Below are 16,056 nucleotides of genomic sequence, written 5' to 3'. Positions count from 1 at the left end.
GTCAACCAAGATACCCTGTTTTCACATCTCTGGAGTAGGATATGAAAACAGAGCTGAGGTAACTTCTTACGTTAAAAGCCCATTCATGGGATGTGGGCATGCACTTGTCCTTATTTACTGCCCATATATACTATGCTTAAATAGCCTGAAACATTTCCTTGGCCACAGTTAAGATTGAAATGCATTCTAATGTAATTTCAGACAATTTATAAATTAGGGATTTATCTGCAATAACACCACAGAGAAAAGTCTGAGATTCAACTACTGCTCCACACCATGTTAGTTGAAATCAGCCACAACATTAATACCAGGGGAACATAACTCTAAGATGATTGGAAGAAAATAAATCGGGGGGGGGGGGGGGGCGGAATGACAAAGGCAAGTTTTTTTTCTTTCAGAGTGGGCTACACAGGAGGAGGGTTAGATTGATCTTATAGTTGGTTAAGAGATTGGCACAATATTGTGAGCTAAAGGGCCTATATTGTTCTATTTTCTAGAACTAGCTCAACGATTGGTCAATCTTGCTTCTTCTTGGACAGTTTAGCAACCAAATTGTTGGATTCAGTTGTCGCAGAGCTTGAACTTCTCTGCAAGGGTGCTGATAGCAAACAATTTGCACATTAGCAACTAAAATGGAGAGCAAAGAGGGGAAAGAAATAATACCTGGCAGGTTTCACTCAATGATCAAAGTAACTGACCATAAATAATTTGGAGATTTATTGGCATTGCATATTCCAGAACAGGTTTACACAAATGAAAGGGTTAACATGTAAGAGGCGTTTGATGGCTCTAGGCCTGTACTTACTGGAGTTTAGAAGAATGAGGTGGGATCTCATTGAAACATCGAATATTGAAAGGGCTAGATAGGGTGGATGTGGAGAGGATGCTTCCTATAGTCGGAGACTTGTACTAGAGGGCACAGCCTCAGAGTGCTAGGATGTCCATTTAGAACAGGCATGAGGAGGAATTCTGTTAGCCAGACGACGGTGAATCTGTGGAATTCATTGGCACAGACAGCTGTTCAGGATGTCATTAGATATATTAAAAGTGCAAGCTGATAAGTTCTTGATTAGTAACAACATCAAAAGTTACAGGGAGAAGTCAGAGAAATGGGGATTGAGGAACTTGAAGGGGCAAATGGCCTAATTCTGCTCCTATGTCTTATGGTCTTATAAAACATCAACTTTCATAAGCATTCAGAGTTAATTTTATATAATGATATGCTTACCTTCCATTAGTTTGGTGAAGGGTTCAGGACACGTAGATGGAATAGGAAGGGTTAATTTGTTGACTGCGACTCCATAAGCCACTGCAAGGCCATCGATCCCACGATAAGGAACTTCTCCTGTTAACAGCTCCCAGAGCAACACTCCATAGCTACATGATGAGAGACAGCAAGAGAAAAGACACTAGATATTAGTCAGAGAAGGCCACTCACCCCTTTAACTTGTTCTACCATTTAATTAAATCACAGATAATCTACAATTCAACTGGTTCTGCTCAATATCCCAAGATGTTAATTATGAAAAATTGAATCTATCTTAATCTGAAGAAAGTCGATTAACATCTACTTAAGTCGATTAACTTCTACTTAAGGAACAAAATTCTACCTTCTATTATCCTTTACATGAAGCAAGCTCATTTCACCCTTTTATCATTTCACATAGATAGGGTCTAGTAAAAAGAGCTTTTGGCATATTGCTTTCATAAATCAGAGTATTGAGCACAGAAATTGAGATACTATGTTGAAGTTGTATAAAACACTGGTGAGGCCAAATTTGGAGTATCGTGTGCAGTTCTGGCCACCTACATACAGGAAAGATACCAATAAGATTGAAAGAGTACAGAGAAAATTCACAAGGACTTTGCTGGTATTTGAGGACCTGAGTTATAAGATTTTGAGAGAGGAGCAGAATTAGGCCATTTGGTCCATCGAGCCTTCTCCACCATTCCATTATGACTGATTTACTATCCCTCAATATCATTCTCCTGCCATCCCCATGTCACCATTGACACCCTTACTAATCAAGAACCTATCAGACTCCGCTTTAAATAAACTCAATGACTTGGCCCCCACAGTCATCTGTGATAACGAATTCCACATACTTACCACTCTCTAGCTAAACGGATGTCCTTCGATTCTGAGGCTGTGCCCTCCGGTCCTGGACTCTCCCAACATCGGAAACTCCTCTCTAGATCCACTCTATCTAGCCCTTTCAACATTCAATAGGTTTCAAGGAGAGCTCCCCTTATCATTCTAAATACCAGCGAATACAGGCCCAGAATCTTCAAATGCTCCTCATATGAGATTCGCAAAATCATTCTTGTGAACTCTTTCTGAACCCTCTCCAATGTCAGCACAACTTTTCTTAATTAAGGGGCCCAAAACAGCTCACAATACTCAAAGGGAGCCTCAGTGTTACATCCTTGCTTTATATTCTAGTCCTCTCAAAATTAATGCTAACACTGCATTTGCCTTCCTTACCAATTCAACCTGCAAATTACACTTTAGAGAATCCTGCATGAGGATCCCAAGTCCCTTTGCACCTCAGATTTTTGAATTTTCTCCCCGTTTAGAAAATAGTCTATGCTTTCACTCCTTCTACCAAAGTGCATGACCATATACTTCCCAACACTATATTCCATCACAAACAAGAGAAAATCTGCAGATGCTGGAAATCCGAGCAACACACACAAAATGCTGGAGGAATGCAGCAGGTCAGGCAGCATTTTTGGAAAAAAGTACAGTTGACATTTCAGGCCGAATCCAGCTGAAGGGTCTCAGCCTGAAATGTCAACTGTACTTTTTCCACAGCCCACTTGCCTAATCTGTTTAAGTCCTCTGCAGTCTCCCTCCTTCCGCAACACATCCTGCCCTTCCACATATCTTTGTATCATCCACAAACCTGGCCACAAAACTATCATCTAGTCATTGACAAAGTAAAAAGAAGTGGCCCCAACACTGATCCCTGCAAAATATCACTAGTCACCGGCAGTTTATCAAAAAAGGTTCCCTTTATTCCTTTTCTTTGTCTCCTGCTGATCAGCCAATGCCCTATGAATGCTAGTATATTTCCTGCAATACCATGGACTCTTGTCTTGTTCAGCAGCCTCATGTGCAGCACCTTCTCAAAGGCCTTCTGAAAATCTAAGTACACAACATCCATCAATTCTCCTTTGTCTATTCCTTTAAGGAACACCAAACAAGCAAGATTTTCCCTTAAGGAAAGCATGCTGATTTTAGCCTATTTTATCGTGTGCCTCCAAGTACCTCAAAACCTCATCCTTACCAATCGATTCCAACATCTTCCCAACCAGAGGTCAGACTAACTGACCTATAATTTCCTTTCTTCTGCTTACCTCTCTTCTTGAAAGGTGAAGTAACATTTGCAATTTTCCAGTCCTCCAGAACCATACCAGAATCTATCAATTCTTGAAAGATCATTACTAACGCCTCAAAATTTCTTCAACCACCTCTTTCAGAACCCTGGGGTGTACACCATCTGGTCCAGGTGAATTACTTACGTTCTCACTTTTCAGTTTCCCAAATATCTCTCCCTAGTAATAGGAACTGTACCCACTTCTACCCCCTGACACTCTCAAACTTCTGGCATACTAGTAAAGTCTTCCACAGTGAGGTAATGTCTTCCTTCAGTTCGTCCACTATTTCCTTGTCTCCCATTACTGCCTCTCCAGTGTCATTTTCCAGTGGACCAATATCTATTCTCGCTTCTCTCTTACTATTGATTTCTGAAAAAAGATTTGATATCTACTTTGATATTGTTGGCTAGCTTACTTTCATATTTAATCTTCATCTCCTCTCCAATGGCTTTTTTTGTTGCCTTCTGTTGGTTTTTAAGTTTCCCATTCCTCTAACTTCACACTACTGGTTTCTCTATTATATGCCCTCTGTTGTTTTTCCGTTGTCTTTGACTTCCCTTGTCAGCCACGCTTGCAACATGCTGCTTTTAGAATACTACTTCTTCTTGGAGATGTATCTATCTTGCGCTCTCCAATTTACTCCCAGAAACTTCAGCTATTGCTGCTCTGCCATCAGCCCTGCTGGTGTCAGCTTCCAAACAAACTTTAGCCAGCTCCTCTCTCATGCCTCTGTGATTTCCTTTACTACACCGTACCGATAATACCAATACATCAAACTTTGGCTTCTCCCTCTCAGATTGCAGGGTGAATTCTATCATATTATGATCACTGCTAACTAAAGGGTTCTTTTGCTTTAAGCTCCCTGATCAAATCTGGTTCATTACACAACAACCAATCCAGAATAGCTGATCCCCTCGTGGGCTCAACCACAAGCTGCTCTAAAAAGCCATCTTCTAGGCATTCCACAAATTCCCCCTCTTACGATCCAGCACAAACCTGATTTTCCCAATCTATCTGCATATTGAAGCCCCCCATAATTATCGTAACATTGCCATGTTGACATGCATTTTCTATCTGCCATCGTAATTTGTAGCCCACATCCTGACTACTTTTCGGAGGCCTGTATATAATTCCCATCAGGGTCTTTTTATCCTTGCAGATTCTTAACTCTATCCACAACAATTCTCCATCTTCTGATCCTGTCATTTCTTTCAATGGATTTTATTACATTTTTTTTTTACCAACAAAGCCACCCCACCCCCTCTGCCTACCTACCTGTCCTTTCAATACAATGTGTTTTCTTGGATGTTAAGCTCCTAACTATGATCTTCTTTCAGCCATGGCTCAGTGATGCCCGCAACATTATACCTGCCAATCTCTAACTGGGCTATAAGATCATCTACCACTTTCAGTCCTGTATCTATCATCCTCATTGATTTTGCCCCCTTTTTACAATGCAACTCACCTTACTGGCTGCAATTTTGCCCTATCATCTGCCTCTTCTTGTAAACCAACAGTTCTATCACTCCGGTTCCCACCCCACTGCCAAATTAGTTTAAATCCTCCCTAGCAGCTCTAGGAAACCTGCCCACAAGGACGCTGGTCTCCTTCAGGTTCAGGTGTAGCCTGTCCCTTTTGTAGAGGTGAAAACTTCCCCAGAAGAAATCGCAATGATCGAGAAATCTGAAACCCTGCTCCCTGCACTGGATTCTGTGTTATGCACTCATCTGCCAGATCATCCTATTCTTACCTTCACTGGAGCATAGCACAGGCAGGAATCCAGAGATTGCTACTCTGGAGTCCTGCTTTTCAGCTTTCTCTCAACGCTCTATAATTCTGTAACGCCTCGCTATTCTATGGAGTGAGATATTTTATTTTACTGAATTGGATTGACTTTATTTCTTATATCCTTCACATACATGAGTAAAAATTTTTAAATTACGTCTCCATCTAAATGTAAAATGTGCAATCATAGTAATATATAATAAATAGAACAGTCAATGTAATATAGAGTACACTCAAGTCAGCATGATTTCATCAGTCTGATAGCCCAGTGGAAGAAGCTGTCCCAGAGCCTACTGGTCCTGAATTTTATGCTGTGGTACCGCTTCCCAGATGGTAGCAGCTGGAATAGATGTGACTGGGATGGCTTCGATCCCCAATAATCCTTTGAGTCCTTTTTACACACCTGTCCTTGTAAATGTCCTGAATCATGGGAAGTTCACAACTACAGATGCGCTGGATTGTCCACACCACTCTCTGCAGAGTCCAGTGATTAAGAGATGTACAGTTCCCATACCAGGCAGTGATGCAGCCAGTCAGGATACTCTCAATTGTGCCCCTGTAGAAGGTTCTTACGATATGGGGGCCCGTACCAGACTTCCTCAATCGTCTGACGTGAAAGAGGCGCTTTTGTGCCTTTTTCACCACACAGCTGGTGTGTACAGACCACGTGAGGTCCTCGGTGAAGTGGATGCCGAGGAACTTGAAGCTGTTTACCTTCTCAACCCGAGATCCATTGATGTCAATAGGGGTTAGCCCATCTCCATTCCTCCTGTAGTCCACAACCAGCTCCTTTGTTTTTGCAACATTGAGGAAAAGGCTGTTTTCTTGACACCATTGTGTCAGAAAGATGACTTCTTCCCTGTTATTATCTCAAACCTTGTTATTGTCAAAGTAGTGTCGTTGGCAAATTTAATTAGCAGATTGGAGCTGTGGGTGGCGACACAGTCATGGGTATACAGAGAGTAAAGGAGGGGACACAGTACGCAGCCCTGAGGGGCTCCTGTATTGAGAGTCAGAGGGGTGGAGGTGAGGGAGCCCACTCTTACGACCTGCTGGCAATCTGACAGGAAGTCCAAGATCCAGCTGCACAAGGCAGGGTCAAAGCCGAGGTCTCTGAGCTTCTTGTCGAGCCTGGATGGAACTATGGTGTTGAATGCTGAACTGTAGTCCAAGAACAGCATTCTCACATCAGCATCCGCCTTCTCCAGATGTGTAAGGACGGTATGTAGAGCAGTGGCTATTGCATCATCTGTCGATCAGTTGTGTCGGTAGGCGAATTGTAGGGGGTCCAGTTTGGGTGGTAGCATGCTCCAGATGTAGTCCTTGACCAGCCTCTCAAAGCATTTGCTTATTACTGAGGTGAGTGCAACAGGACGCCAGTTGTTCAGGCATGTTACCTTTGTTACAGTAGTTTTATTTAGTGTGAAAGCTGCATGTCCTGCTGGTGACACTGTTTTGGCTTCCGCTAAAGATAAGGAGCCATGCTGTCCAACCTAGGAATGTTGTCAGCCAATCAGGATTGTGGGATGGGAGAGGAGGGATTTCTGAAGGACAGATACACCCAGCTACTACAGAAATGAGCTCCAATCTTTATGTGTACATTTAGATTGGTTTAAATGTAATGGGCCCTTTTCACTTTCATTTTCTTTCTCTGTTAATTGTTCGATAAAAGTTGAAAATTGGCAAATATACTTTCTTCAGAATTTTATGCTCATATATGATCTGGCATCTCTAGGCTACCGATAACTGTGTACAGGCAGTATTTACACAACATTCGCTCAAATCAAGGTGCCTTTAATTAGAACATCACAACATTCCTGTCTGGTTGAACCTCAAATCATCCCGACCCTAGACGGGTATTGCTTATGAAAGGTGGCCCTCTCACCGCTGAGTCCCCTGGCTGTTAGCAGAGTCAGGTAACGAGCCAAGTTGGTGTACAAGTTCTGGTGAGAGCGTTGCATCTGTGTGGAGTCCGTCTGGGATTTTGTTTGCTGTATGATTGCTATTTAAAGATTGATTAAGTGGTTTATTTGTGTGTTTAAGCCAGTGTTTGAACTAGCAGTTGGGGCAAGTGAGGTGTTTCGTAATTAAGGTAGCTCATTATGGATGCTGCGGGGATTGAGATTGCTAGAGAAGGAGGGGATGAGACGCTGGGGGTGCAGACTTTAAAGACAAGTTGTTCTCGTTTCTGCAAAGTGAGGGAAAGGAGTTGTCTGATGTAAAAGGTCTAATAGGTCCTTCAGAGGTTGATTTAAATTCTGAGCTGGTTTAGGCTATTACATCACTGGTTGATCAATGTTAAGCTGTACCTGCGGTGGGCCCGTTGTTGTAGGCTGAGGGTGGAGTTACCTGCTAGAGTGGTGGTTCAGAGCTGAACTGCAGAAATCTTCGGCTGTCCATGTAAACAGAATGACAGTGATTGTCAGGAACGAGGGAGGGAGGGCGGGAGAGAGGGGGGGATAGATAGATAGATTACCCCCAGATGTGGGATGCTGATGGCACATCTTTTCCCTGTAAGGGTGATGTCTAGTTTACCAGTGATAAACGGGGGGTTCCCTGGATTGGGAAAGTTAACCGCAAAGTAATTCAACTTTGGTGACTCCCTGGTACCTGAAGAATGAAAAACAAGACCAACTGAGAACATGTTGAAGCTCGAAGATGTGTGTTTTCTACTGATGAGGTCGATGCACATTGCTTCACGAGTACTCGACACACTATTAGAGTGACCGAAGACACCCCTTTCAGAGAGAGGTCTTGATGGTTAGCAGCAGCGGAGATGGAACATGTCCAGCATCACCTACTGAAACTGAAGGAAGCTGGAATTGTCATTGTGTCAAGAAGTCTCTATGTGTCACTCATAGTGGTGGTGAGGAAGAAGAATGGGAAGATACAAATGTGTATTGACTATTGGACACTGAACCAACATACAGTCCTTGACCAGTATACTGCTCCACGGATCAAGGATGCTCTGGCCTGCCTGAATGGAGCAAATTGGTTCAGTGTGTTGGATCTAAGGAGTGAATATTATCAGATACCCATGAGAGAAGCTGACAAAGGGAAGACAGCATTCATATGTCCACTTGGATTCTTTCAATTTTAAAGAATGCCCCAGGGCATCTCAGGAGCACTGGCAATTTTTCAACATGTCATGAAAAAGATTGTTGGAGACATGAAATTGCTTGAGGTACCTGTGCACTTGGAAGATCTCATAGTGTTCGGGTCCACCCTGGAGAACGATGAGACGAGGCTACTGAAGGTGCTAGTCCACCTGAAAGTGGAAGGGTTAAAACTGTCACTGGACAAGTGCCAGTTCTGTAAGACGTCAGTCAACTATGTCAAACATGTAGCCTCACAGGATGGAGTGGCTACGGATCCATCCAAGATAGAGGCGGTGACCACGTGCCCAAGGACCAAGAATGTGAGTGCCCTACATTCATTCATCGAGATTCTGTGGGTACTACCCGAGATTCACGAAGGACTACTCCAGAGAAAACCACCCTTTGCATCAGCTTCTGTGTGCTTACCGTCTCTTGGGAAAGGAAGGGAAAGGAGGCAAGGTTTATCTTAGCCCTTCGGAACCTTTCGGGGAAAGATAGGATGCAAAGTGTGACAAGGCTTTTCAGCTGCTGAAAGAGTTGCTGACTAAAGCACCTTTGCTTGCCTTTGCAAACTTCCATTTGCCATATGTACCGCATACAGACACTAGCCGTGAGGCCTTAGGTGATGTTCTATTATCAGGACCAAGGTAAAGGGTTGAGACTTGTTGCTTTAGTTAGCTGGAGTCTGTCACCAATTGAGCACAACTACCCTACACTCAAATTGGAGTTTCTGGCATTGAAATGGGCAGTGGTGGATAGGTTAAGTCTATATGGTGCCAAATTTGAGGTGAGGACTGACAACAATCCACTCACTTATATGCTGACCTTGGTGAAGTTGGATACCACAGGTCATCGCTGGTTGGCAGCATTGTCTGCTTATGATGTCAACCAGAAATATCAGCCAGGGAGTCGGAACATTGATGTGGATGCATTGTTCCAATGTTCGCATGAGCTGCTGGAAATTGATGGAGAGAGGGAGTCCGCTCCTGCCTCTGGTGTTAAAGCAATGTGCCAGTTTTCCATAGTATGGAAATCAGAGGCAAGGTCAAGGTGTGATAGAGCTGTGGATCATTTGGGAGCTTCTAGTTGGAACATTCCATAAGCATATTGCAACCTGACTGCTTTGAAAACAAAGCAGTTGCCTGCCTTGAGTCCTGTGGAACTGGCAGCAGCCCAGCGAGATGACCCTTGTATAGGTGCTATTTGGTCATCGATTGTCAAAGGGCCCAAGCTGAGAAGACAAAACACCCTACCATACCCTTACTGATGAGGTAATGAGATAAACTGGAACTGAGGAACGGAGTTTTATACAGGGTCACGTCTCCTCCATACAGACCTCGGCATTCCCAGTTGGTTTCACCTGAGAAGTGCCGAAGGATTGGACTGGTCATTTCATGATGACGCAGGTCATTTGGGGTTTGACAAGACCTAGGGATTGGTCCAAGACTGGTTCTATTAGCCCCGACTGAAGCCTGAGGTTGAAGAGTACTGTTAAGTTGTGCATCCAATATATTCAGAAGACGCTGCCTATGCCAGTTGCTCCATTATCTCATTTACAAGTACAGGACCACTTGATTTAGTGTGTATGGATTTCTTCTCCAAAGAGGCTGATTCCAACAACACCGCAAATGTCTTGGTCATCACTCATCACCACACCAGATATGTTCAGGCCTTCCCCACAAAGGATCAGAGAGCATCCACAGTTGCCAAAGTGTTATGGGAGAAGTATTTTGTTCATTATGGCCTCCCAAGAAGGATACAGTGATCAGGAAAGGAATTCTGAGAGTCAGGAGTTACTGGGCATGCTTGGAGTCGAGAAGACGAGGACCACGCCATATCACCCTCAGGGTGATCCTCCGCCTGAAAGGTTCAACTGGACATTACTAGACATGCTTGGAACCCTGGATGCCAACAAAAAGAACAAGGAGAGTCAGCATATTGGGCATTTGATACACTGCTATAACTATACACAGAATGAAGCTACTGGCTACTCGCCATTCTATTTGATGTTCAGACATGAAGTACGATTACCTGTAGATCTCTGTTTTGGAGCCTGCGGTGAAGACTTGACGCAGAAGAGATATCTCAAGCATGCGTCTGACATGAGGTAAGAACTGCAGAGCTTATGAGCTAGCAGCAGTTTCTGCTACAAAGCAAGACCAAAGAAACAAGAGGAGATATGATCAAAAGATTAGGTTCTCCCAAGTGAAGCCTGGAGACAGAGTTTTTATAAGAAATTTGGGGCTGCCAAGAAAGCATAAGTTGGCCAACCACTGGATGTCTATACCTTACAAAGTGGAGAGCCAGATGATAAATTTGACAAGTTTTCCAGGTGAAGTCAGAGAATGGGAATGGTCCTGTCAAAATTCTCCATCGGAATCATGTGGACCCACAGCTTGACACGGCACCTACACCGAGCAGGACTCACACAGAAGGAGGAGAACAGAAAGGCAACCCGCTGACAAGAGTGTGATTTCAGCAGAAAGACCTGAAGAGGGTCCAGCCACTAAATGTGGCCATGATAGAGACTTGGATGGCTCAGGAGAAGGAATGGCTACTTGGAGTGCCAGGATTTAGATGTTTCAGAAAGTACAGGGAGGGAGGCAAAAGAGGTGGGGGCGTGGCACAGCTGATCAGAGATAGTGTCACAACTGCAGAAAAGGAGGATGTCATGGAAGGATTGTCTACTGAGTCTCTGGGTGGAAGTTCGAAGGGGTCAATAACTCAACTGGTTGTTTTTTTTATAAACCACCCAATAGTAACAGGGACATCGAGGAGCAGATAGGAAGACAGATTCTGGAAAGGTGTAACATGTGGGAGGAGAAGATGGCGGCACGACGCAGCTTGCAGTGGCCACTCCAGTGGTGATGTCTGTTATTTGTCAAATAGGGTGCCGTGCACAATCCTGATTTGATGGTGACAGATGTGACAGCATGGAGGAACATCTGGTGAAACTTCTGAAATGCCTGCTTCGCTGCTGCTGCTACTGTGTGATCCAGTATCTCCGGAGAAGGCCCCGAGTCCTCAGCTTTGCTTGTTGCTCAGTGGCCGGGGCAGGGTCAAAGCGCTCGGCAGAGGCTGGTCGGAGGCTCGAAGCTTTTGGACAGACTCACAGTCGGCTGCGGTCGGGCGCTTCCAATGCATCGGCAAGTTGGCGGCACTTAGAGGTTCATGGCAGGGAGAGTTTCTCCCTTCTGCCGCCTGCATTAGATGATGAGTCGATCGGGACTTTGAGACTTCTTTTTACCGTGCCCATGATCTGCTCTTTTATCAAATTATGGTATTGCTTTGCACTGTTGTAACTATATGTTATAATTATGTGGTTTTGTCAGTTTTAGTCTTGGTTTGTCCTGTTTTTCTTGTGATATCATTCTGGAGGAACATTGTATCATTTTTTAATGCATGCATTTCTAAATGACAATAAATGAGGACTGAGTGTCTTCGTAATCTAATCTAATAATAACAGGGTTGCCGTGGCGGGAGATTTTTATTTCCCAAATATTGATTGGCATCTCCCTAGAGCAAGGGGTTTAGATGGGGTGGAGTTTGTTAGGTGTGTTCAGGAAGGTTTCTGGATAAAATATGTAGATAAGCCTACAAGAGGAGAGGCTGTACTTGATCTGGTATTGGGAAATGAACCTGGTCAGGTGTCAGGTCTCTCAGTGGGAGAGCATTTTGGAGATAATGATCACAATTCTATCTCCTTTACCATAGCAATGGAGAAGGATAGGAACAGACAAGTTAGGAAAGTGTTTAATTGGAGTAAGGGGAAATATGAAGCTATAAAGGCAGGAACTTGGAAGCATAAATTGGAAACAGACGTTCTCAGGGAAATGTACTGCAGAAATGTGGCAAATATTCAGGGGATATTTGTGTGGTGTTCTGCACAGGTACGTTCCAATGAAACAGGGAAAGGATGGTAGGGTACAGGAACTGTGGTGTACAAAGGAGTTGAAAATCTAGTCAAGAAAAGAAAAGCTTATGAAAGGTTCAAAAAACTAGGTAATGATAGAGATCTAGAAAATTATAAGGCTAGCAGAAAGGAGCTTAAGAATGAAATTAGGAGAGCCAGAAGGGGCCATGAGAAGGCCTTGGCAGACAGGATTAAGGAAGACCCCAAGGCACTCTACAAGTATGTGAAGAGCAAGAGGACAAGATATGAGAGAATCGGACCAATCAAGTCTGACAGTGGAAAAGTGTGTACGGAACCGGAGAAGGTAGCAGAGGTACTTAATGAATACTTTGCTTCAGTATTCACTACGGAAAAGGACCTTGGTGATTGTAGGGATGACTTACAGCAGATTGAAAAGCTTGAGCATATAGACATTAAGAAAGAGGACGTGCTGGAGCTTTTGGAAAGCATCAAGTTGGATAAGTCACTGGGACCGGATGAGATGTACCCCAGGCCACTGTGGGAGGCAAGGGAGGAGATTGTTGAGCCTCTGGCAATGATCTTTGCATCATCAATAGGGACGGGAGAGATTCTGGAGGATTGGAGGGTTGCAGATATTGTTCCCTTATCCAAGAGAGGGAGTAGAGATAGCCCAGGAAATTATAGAACAGTGAGTCTTACCTTCAGTTGATGGAGAAGATCCTTACAGGCAGGACTTATGAACATTTAGAGGCATAATATGATTAGGAATAGTCAGCATGGCTTTGTCAAAGGCAGGTCATGCCCTACAAGCCTGATTGAATTTTTTGAGGATGCAACTAAACACACTGAAGGTAGAGCAGTAGATGTAGTGTATATGGATTTCAGCAAGGCATTTGATAAGGTACCCCATGCAAAGCTTATTGAGAAAGTAAGGAGGCATGGGATCCAAGGGAACATTGCTTTGTGGATCCAGAACTGGCTTGCTCACAGAAGGCAAAGAGTGGTTGTAGATGGGTCATATTCTGCATGGAAGTCGGTGACCAGCGGTGTGCCTCAGGGATCTGTTCTGGGACCTCTTCTCTTTGTGATTTTTATAAATGACCTAGATGAGGAAGTGGAGGGATGGTTAGTAAATTTGCTGATGACACAAAGGTTGGGGGTGTTGTGGATAGTGAGGAGGGCTGTCAAAGAGGTTACAGTGGGAATCCATAGGATGCAAAAACTGGGCTGAGAAGTGGCAGATTCAGTTCAACCCAGATAAGTGTGAGGTTGTTCATTTTGGTAGGTCAAATATGATGGTAGAATATAGTTTTAATGGTAAGACTGCTGGCAGTATGGAGGATCAGAGAGATCTTGGGTTCCAAGTCCATAGGACACTCAAAGCTGCTGAGTGCTGAGCAGGTTGACTGTGTTGTTAAGGAGGCATATGGCATATTGGCCTTCATCAACCGTGGGATTGAGTTCAAGAGCCGAGAGGTAATGTTACAGCTATAAAGGACCCTGGTCAGACCCCACTTGGAGTACTGCGCTCAGTTCTGGTCACCTCACTAAAGGAAGGATGCGGAAACCATAGAAAGGGTGCAGAGGAGATTTACAACGATGTTGCCTGGATTGGATTGATGAGCATACCTCACGAGAATAGGTTAAGTGAACTCAGCCTTTTCTCCTTGGAGTGACGGAGGATGAGAGGTGACTTGATAGAGGTGTATAAGATGATGAGAGGCATTGATCGTGTGGATAGTCAGTGGCTTTTTCCCCAGGGCTGAAATGGCTAACATGAGAGGGCACAGTCTTAAGGTGCTTGGAAGTAGGTACACAGGAGATGTCAGGGGTAAGTTTTTTTTCCCCACACAGAGAGTGGTGAATGCGTGGAATGGGCTGCCAGCAATGGTGGTGGAGGCAGATACAATAGGGTCTTTTAAGAGACTCCTGGATAGGTACATGAGACTTAGAAAAATAGAGAGCTATGGGTAACCCGAGGTAATTTCTAAAGTACATGTTCAGCATAGCATTGTGGACTGAAGGGCTTGTATTGTGCTGTAGGTTTTCTATGTTTCTATGAATACACTACAGACTCAGAGGATGAGGAAATGGGAGTGTGGTATGCTTTACCTTATGCAAACTCCCCAAGAATTGATGAAGAGATTTCTGAATCTCCCAGCCCTGACCCAGATGTAATGGGTGGACAAGCTGGCGTGATAACAGACAGCGAGAGAAAATTGGGCTCCAATATAATTGGGGATGAAACTGGGTTCAGCCAGGAGACGTTAGTCACAGGAAGGTGCGAGTGATAGACAGGGAGATGCATCCCCCAAGTAAATAGGAACAGTCACAGTCTCAGAGTCAGGAAACCCCCAGATCGACTGGAATATGATGTACCAGGGAAACAAGAATGTTACTACCATTTACAAATGGATTGGAGGTCCTGAAATCATGAAATTCATTTGAATACTGTGTTATTAATAATTGTTTAATGAATTCCAAAGTCATGAGGACGTGACTATTTTTGGTGGCAGGAGAATGTCATGCCCTGGTTAAGATTTCTACTGCTATGCTGTGAGATATTTTACTTTCGCAGTTTTCTGTGAAAGCTGCATGTCCTGCTGCTGAGGATGTTTTGGCTTCAGCTAAAGATAAGGACCCATGCTGTCCAACCTAGGAATGTTGTGTCAGCCAATCAGGATTGTGGGATGGGAGAGAAGGCTCTGGACAGCTGGGCAAGAAGGGATTTCTGAAAGACAGTAGTCTGGCTTGGGATCTTCTGGCGGGGGGTGTGGAGAGAAGAGCATTGGGGAGACATCCGTGGGGAGACCCTTTTGCAAGGAGTGCTTCGCCAAGCAGTGGATTCCAAGAAGGGAAGTTCTACCTGCGGCTGGTGATGAGAATTCAGTGCTGTGAGTAAGTGATACACTCAGCTACTACAGAAATGAGCTCCAATCTTTATGTGTGCATTTAGATTGGTTTAACTGTAATGGGCCCTTTTCACTTTCTTTTTCTTTCTCTGTTAACTGTTCGATAAAAGTTGAAAATTGGCAAATATACTTCAGAATTTTATGCTCATATACGATCTGGCCTTTCTGGGCTACCGATAGCTGTGTACGGGTAGTATTTACACTATTTACAAGCATTCGCTCAAATCGTGGTTCCTTTAACTGGAACATCACACCATTCCTGTTTGTTTGAACACCAAATCATTCCAATCCTAGACATGAATTGCTTAATAAAGGTGGTCTTTTCACCACTGAGTCAAGTGGCTGTTGGCAGAGTAGCAAATGAGCCAAGCTGGTGGACGAGCTCCGGAGAGAGGGTTGCAATTCTCAAGTAGCCCAGTGACCTATGGTCTGAGGTTCTCCCAGAAGAAACAGCCCACTTATCATAGGATAACTGCAAAGTCTTTTTATTGTTTCACATGGTCTCTTGGCGTTTCTGTTAGAAAGACAGTGTATACAGTGCCTTCCAATTTGCCATCCCGGCCCTCCACAAGTTAATCAGCTTGTAACATATCTTCACTGAGGCTTTCAGGACATTCATGAAGCCTTTTATTACTTTCTCTGAGCTGTCAGATATTGCTAGCCATTATGGAACATTTCAGCAGTGTGGTATCTGATGTGTGGGAGTTGGTGCCTGCCAATCTAGGCTGGTTGAGTGCTATCAGAACCCAGGTGTTGGAGATGTTGGCCTGGAAGATGATGCTAGCATTGATTTGCCTATCTTAATAATGGACTTAGAAGAAGATTTCACAGAGGCAACATTGGCGGTACGTCTTCAGGGCTTTAAAATTCCTCATTACATTTCCTGTTTCCTTAAGTCTAGATAGGGGGTATTCAGATTCAAATTATTTATACGTGCATTGAAATATACAGTGAAATATGTTGTTTGCCTTAACAATCACACAAGCTAAGGCTGTGCTGGAGACAG

General features: G+C 43.9%; 1 protein-coding gene across 2 annotated transcripts in view; it reads right to left on the bottom strand.

The window, feature by feature from the left end:
* The window catches only part of LOC140201545 (mitogen-activated protein kinase kinase kinase 21-like), a 155,980-nt gene that overhangs the window by 44,583 nt on the left and 95,341 nt on the right, over positions 1–16,056 (bottom strand). For both annotated transcript variants that reach the window (XM_072265824.1, XM_072265826.1), the window contains exon 3: positions 1,229–1,377. In XM_072265824.1, coding sequence (XP_072121925.1) covers positions 1,229–1,377 — 149 coding nt within the window. The remainder of the gene's footprint in view (positions 1–1,228; positions 1,378–16,056) is intronic.

The sequence above is a fragment of the Mobula birostris genome, chromosome 8, assembly GCF_030028105.1.
Source record: "Mobula birostris isolate sMobBir1 chromosome 8, sMobBir1.hap1, whole genome shotgun sequence".
NCBI lineage: Eukaryota > Metazoa > Chordata > Chondrichthyes > Myliobatiformes > Myliobatidae > Mobula > Mobula birostris.
The sequence above is the reverse complement of the archived record's forward strand: the minus strand, read 5'-3'. Positions and strand labels throughout refer to the sequence as shown.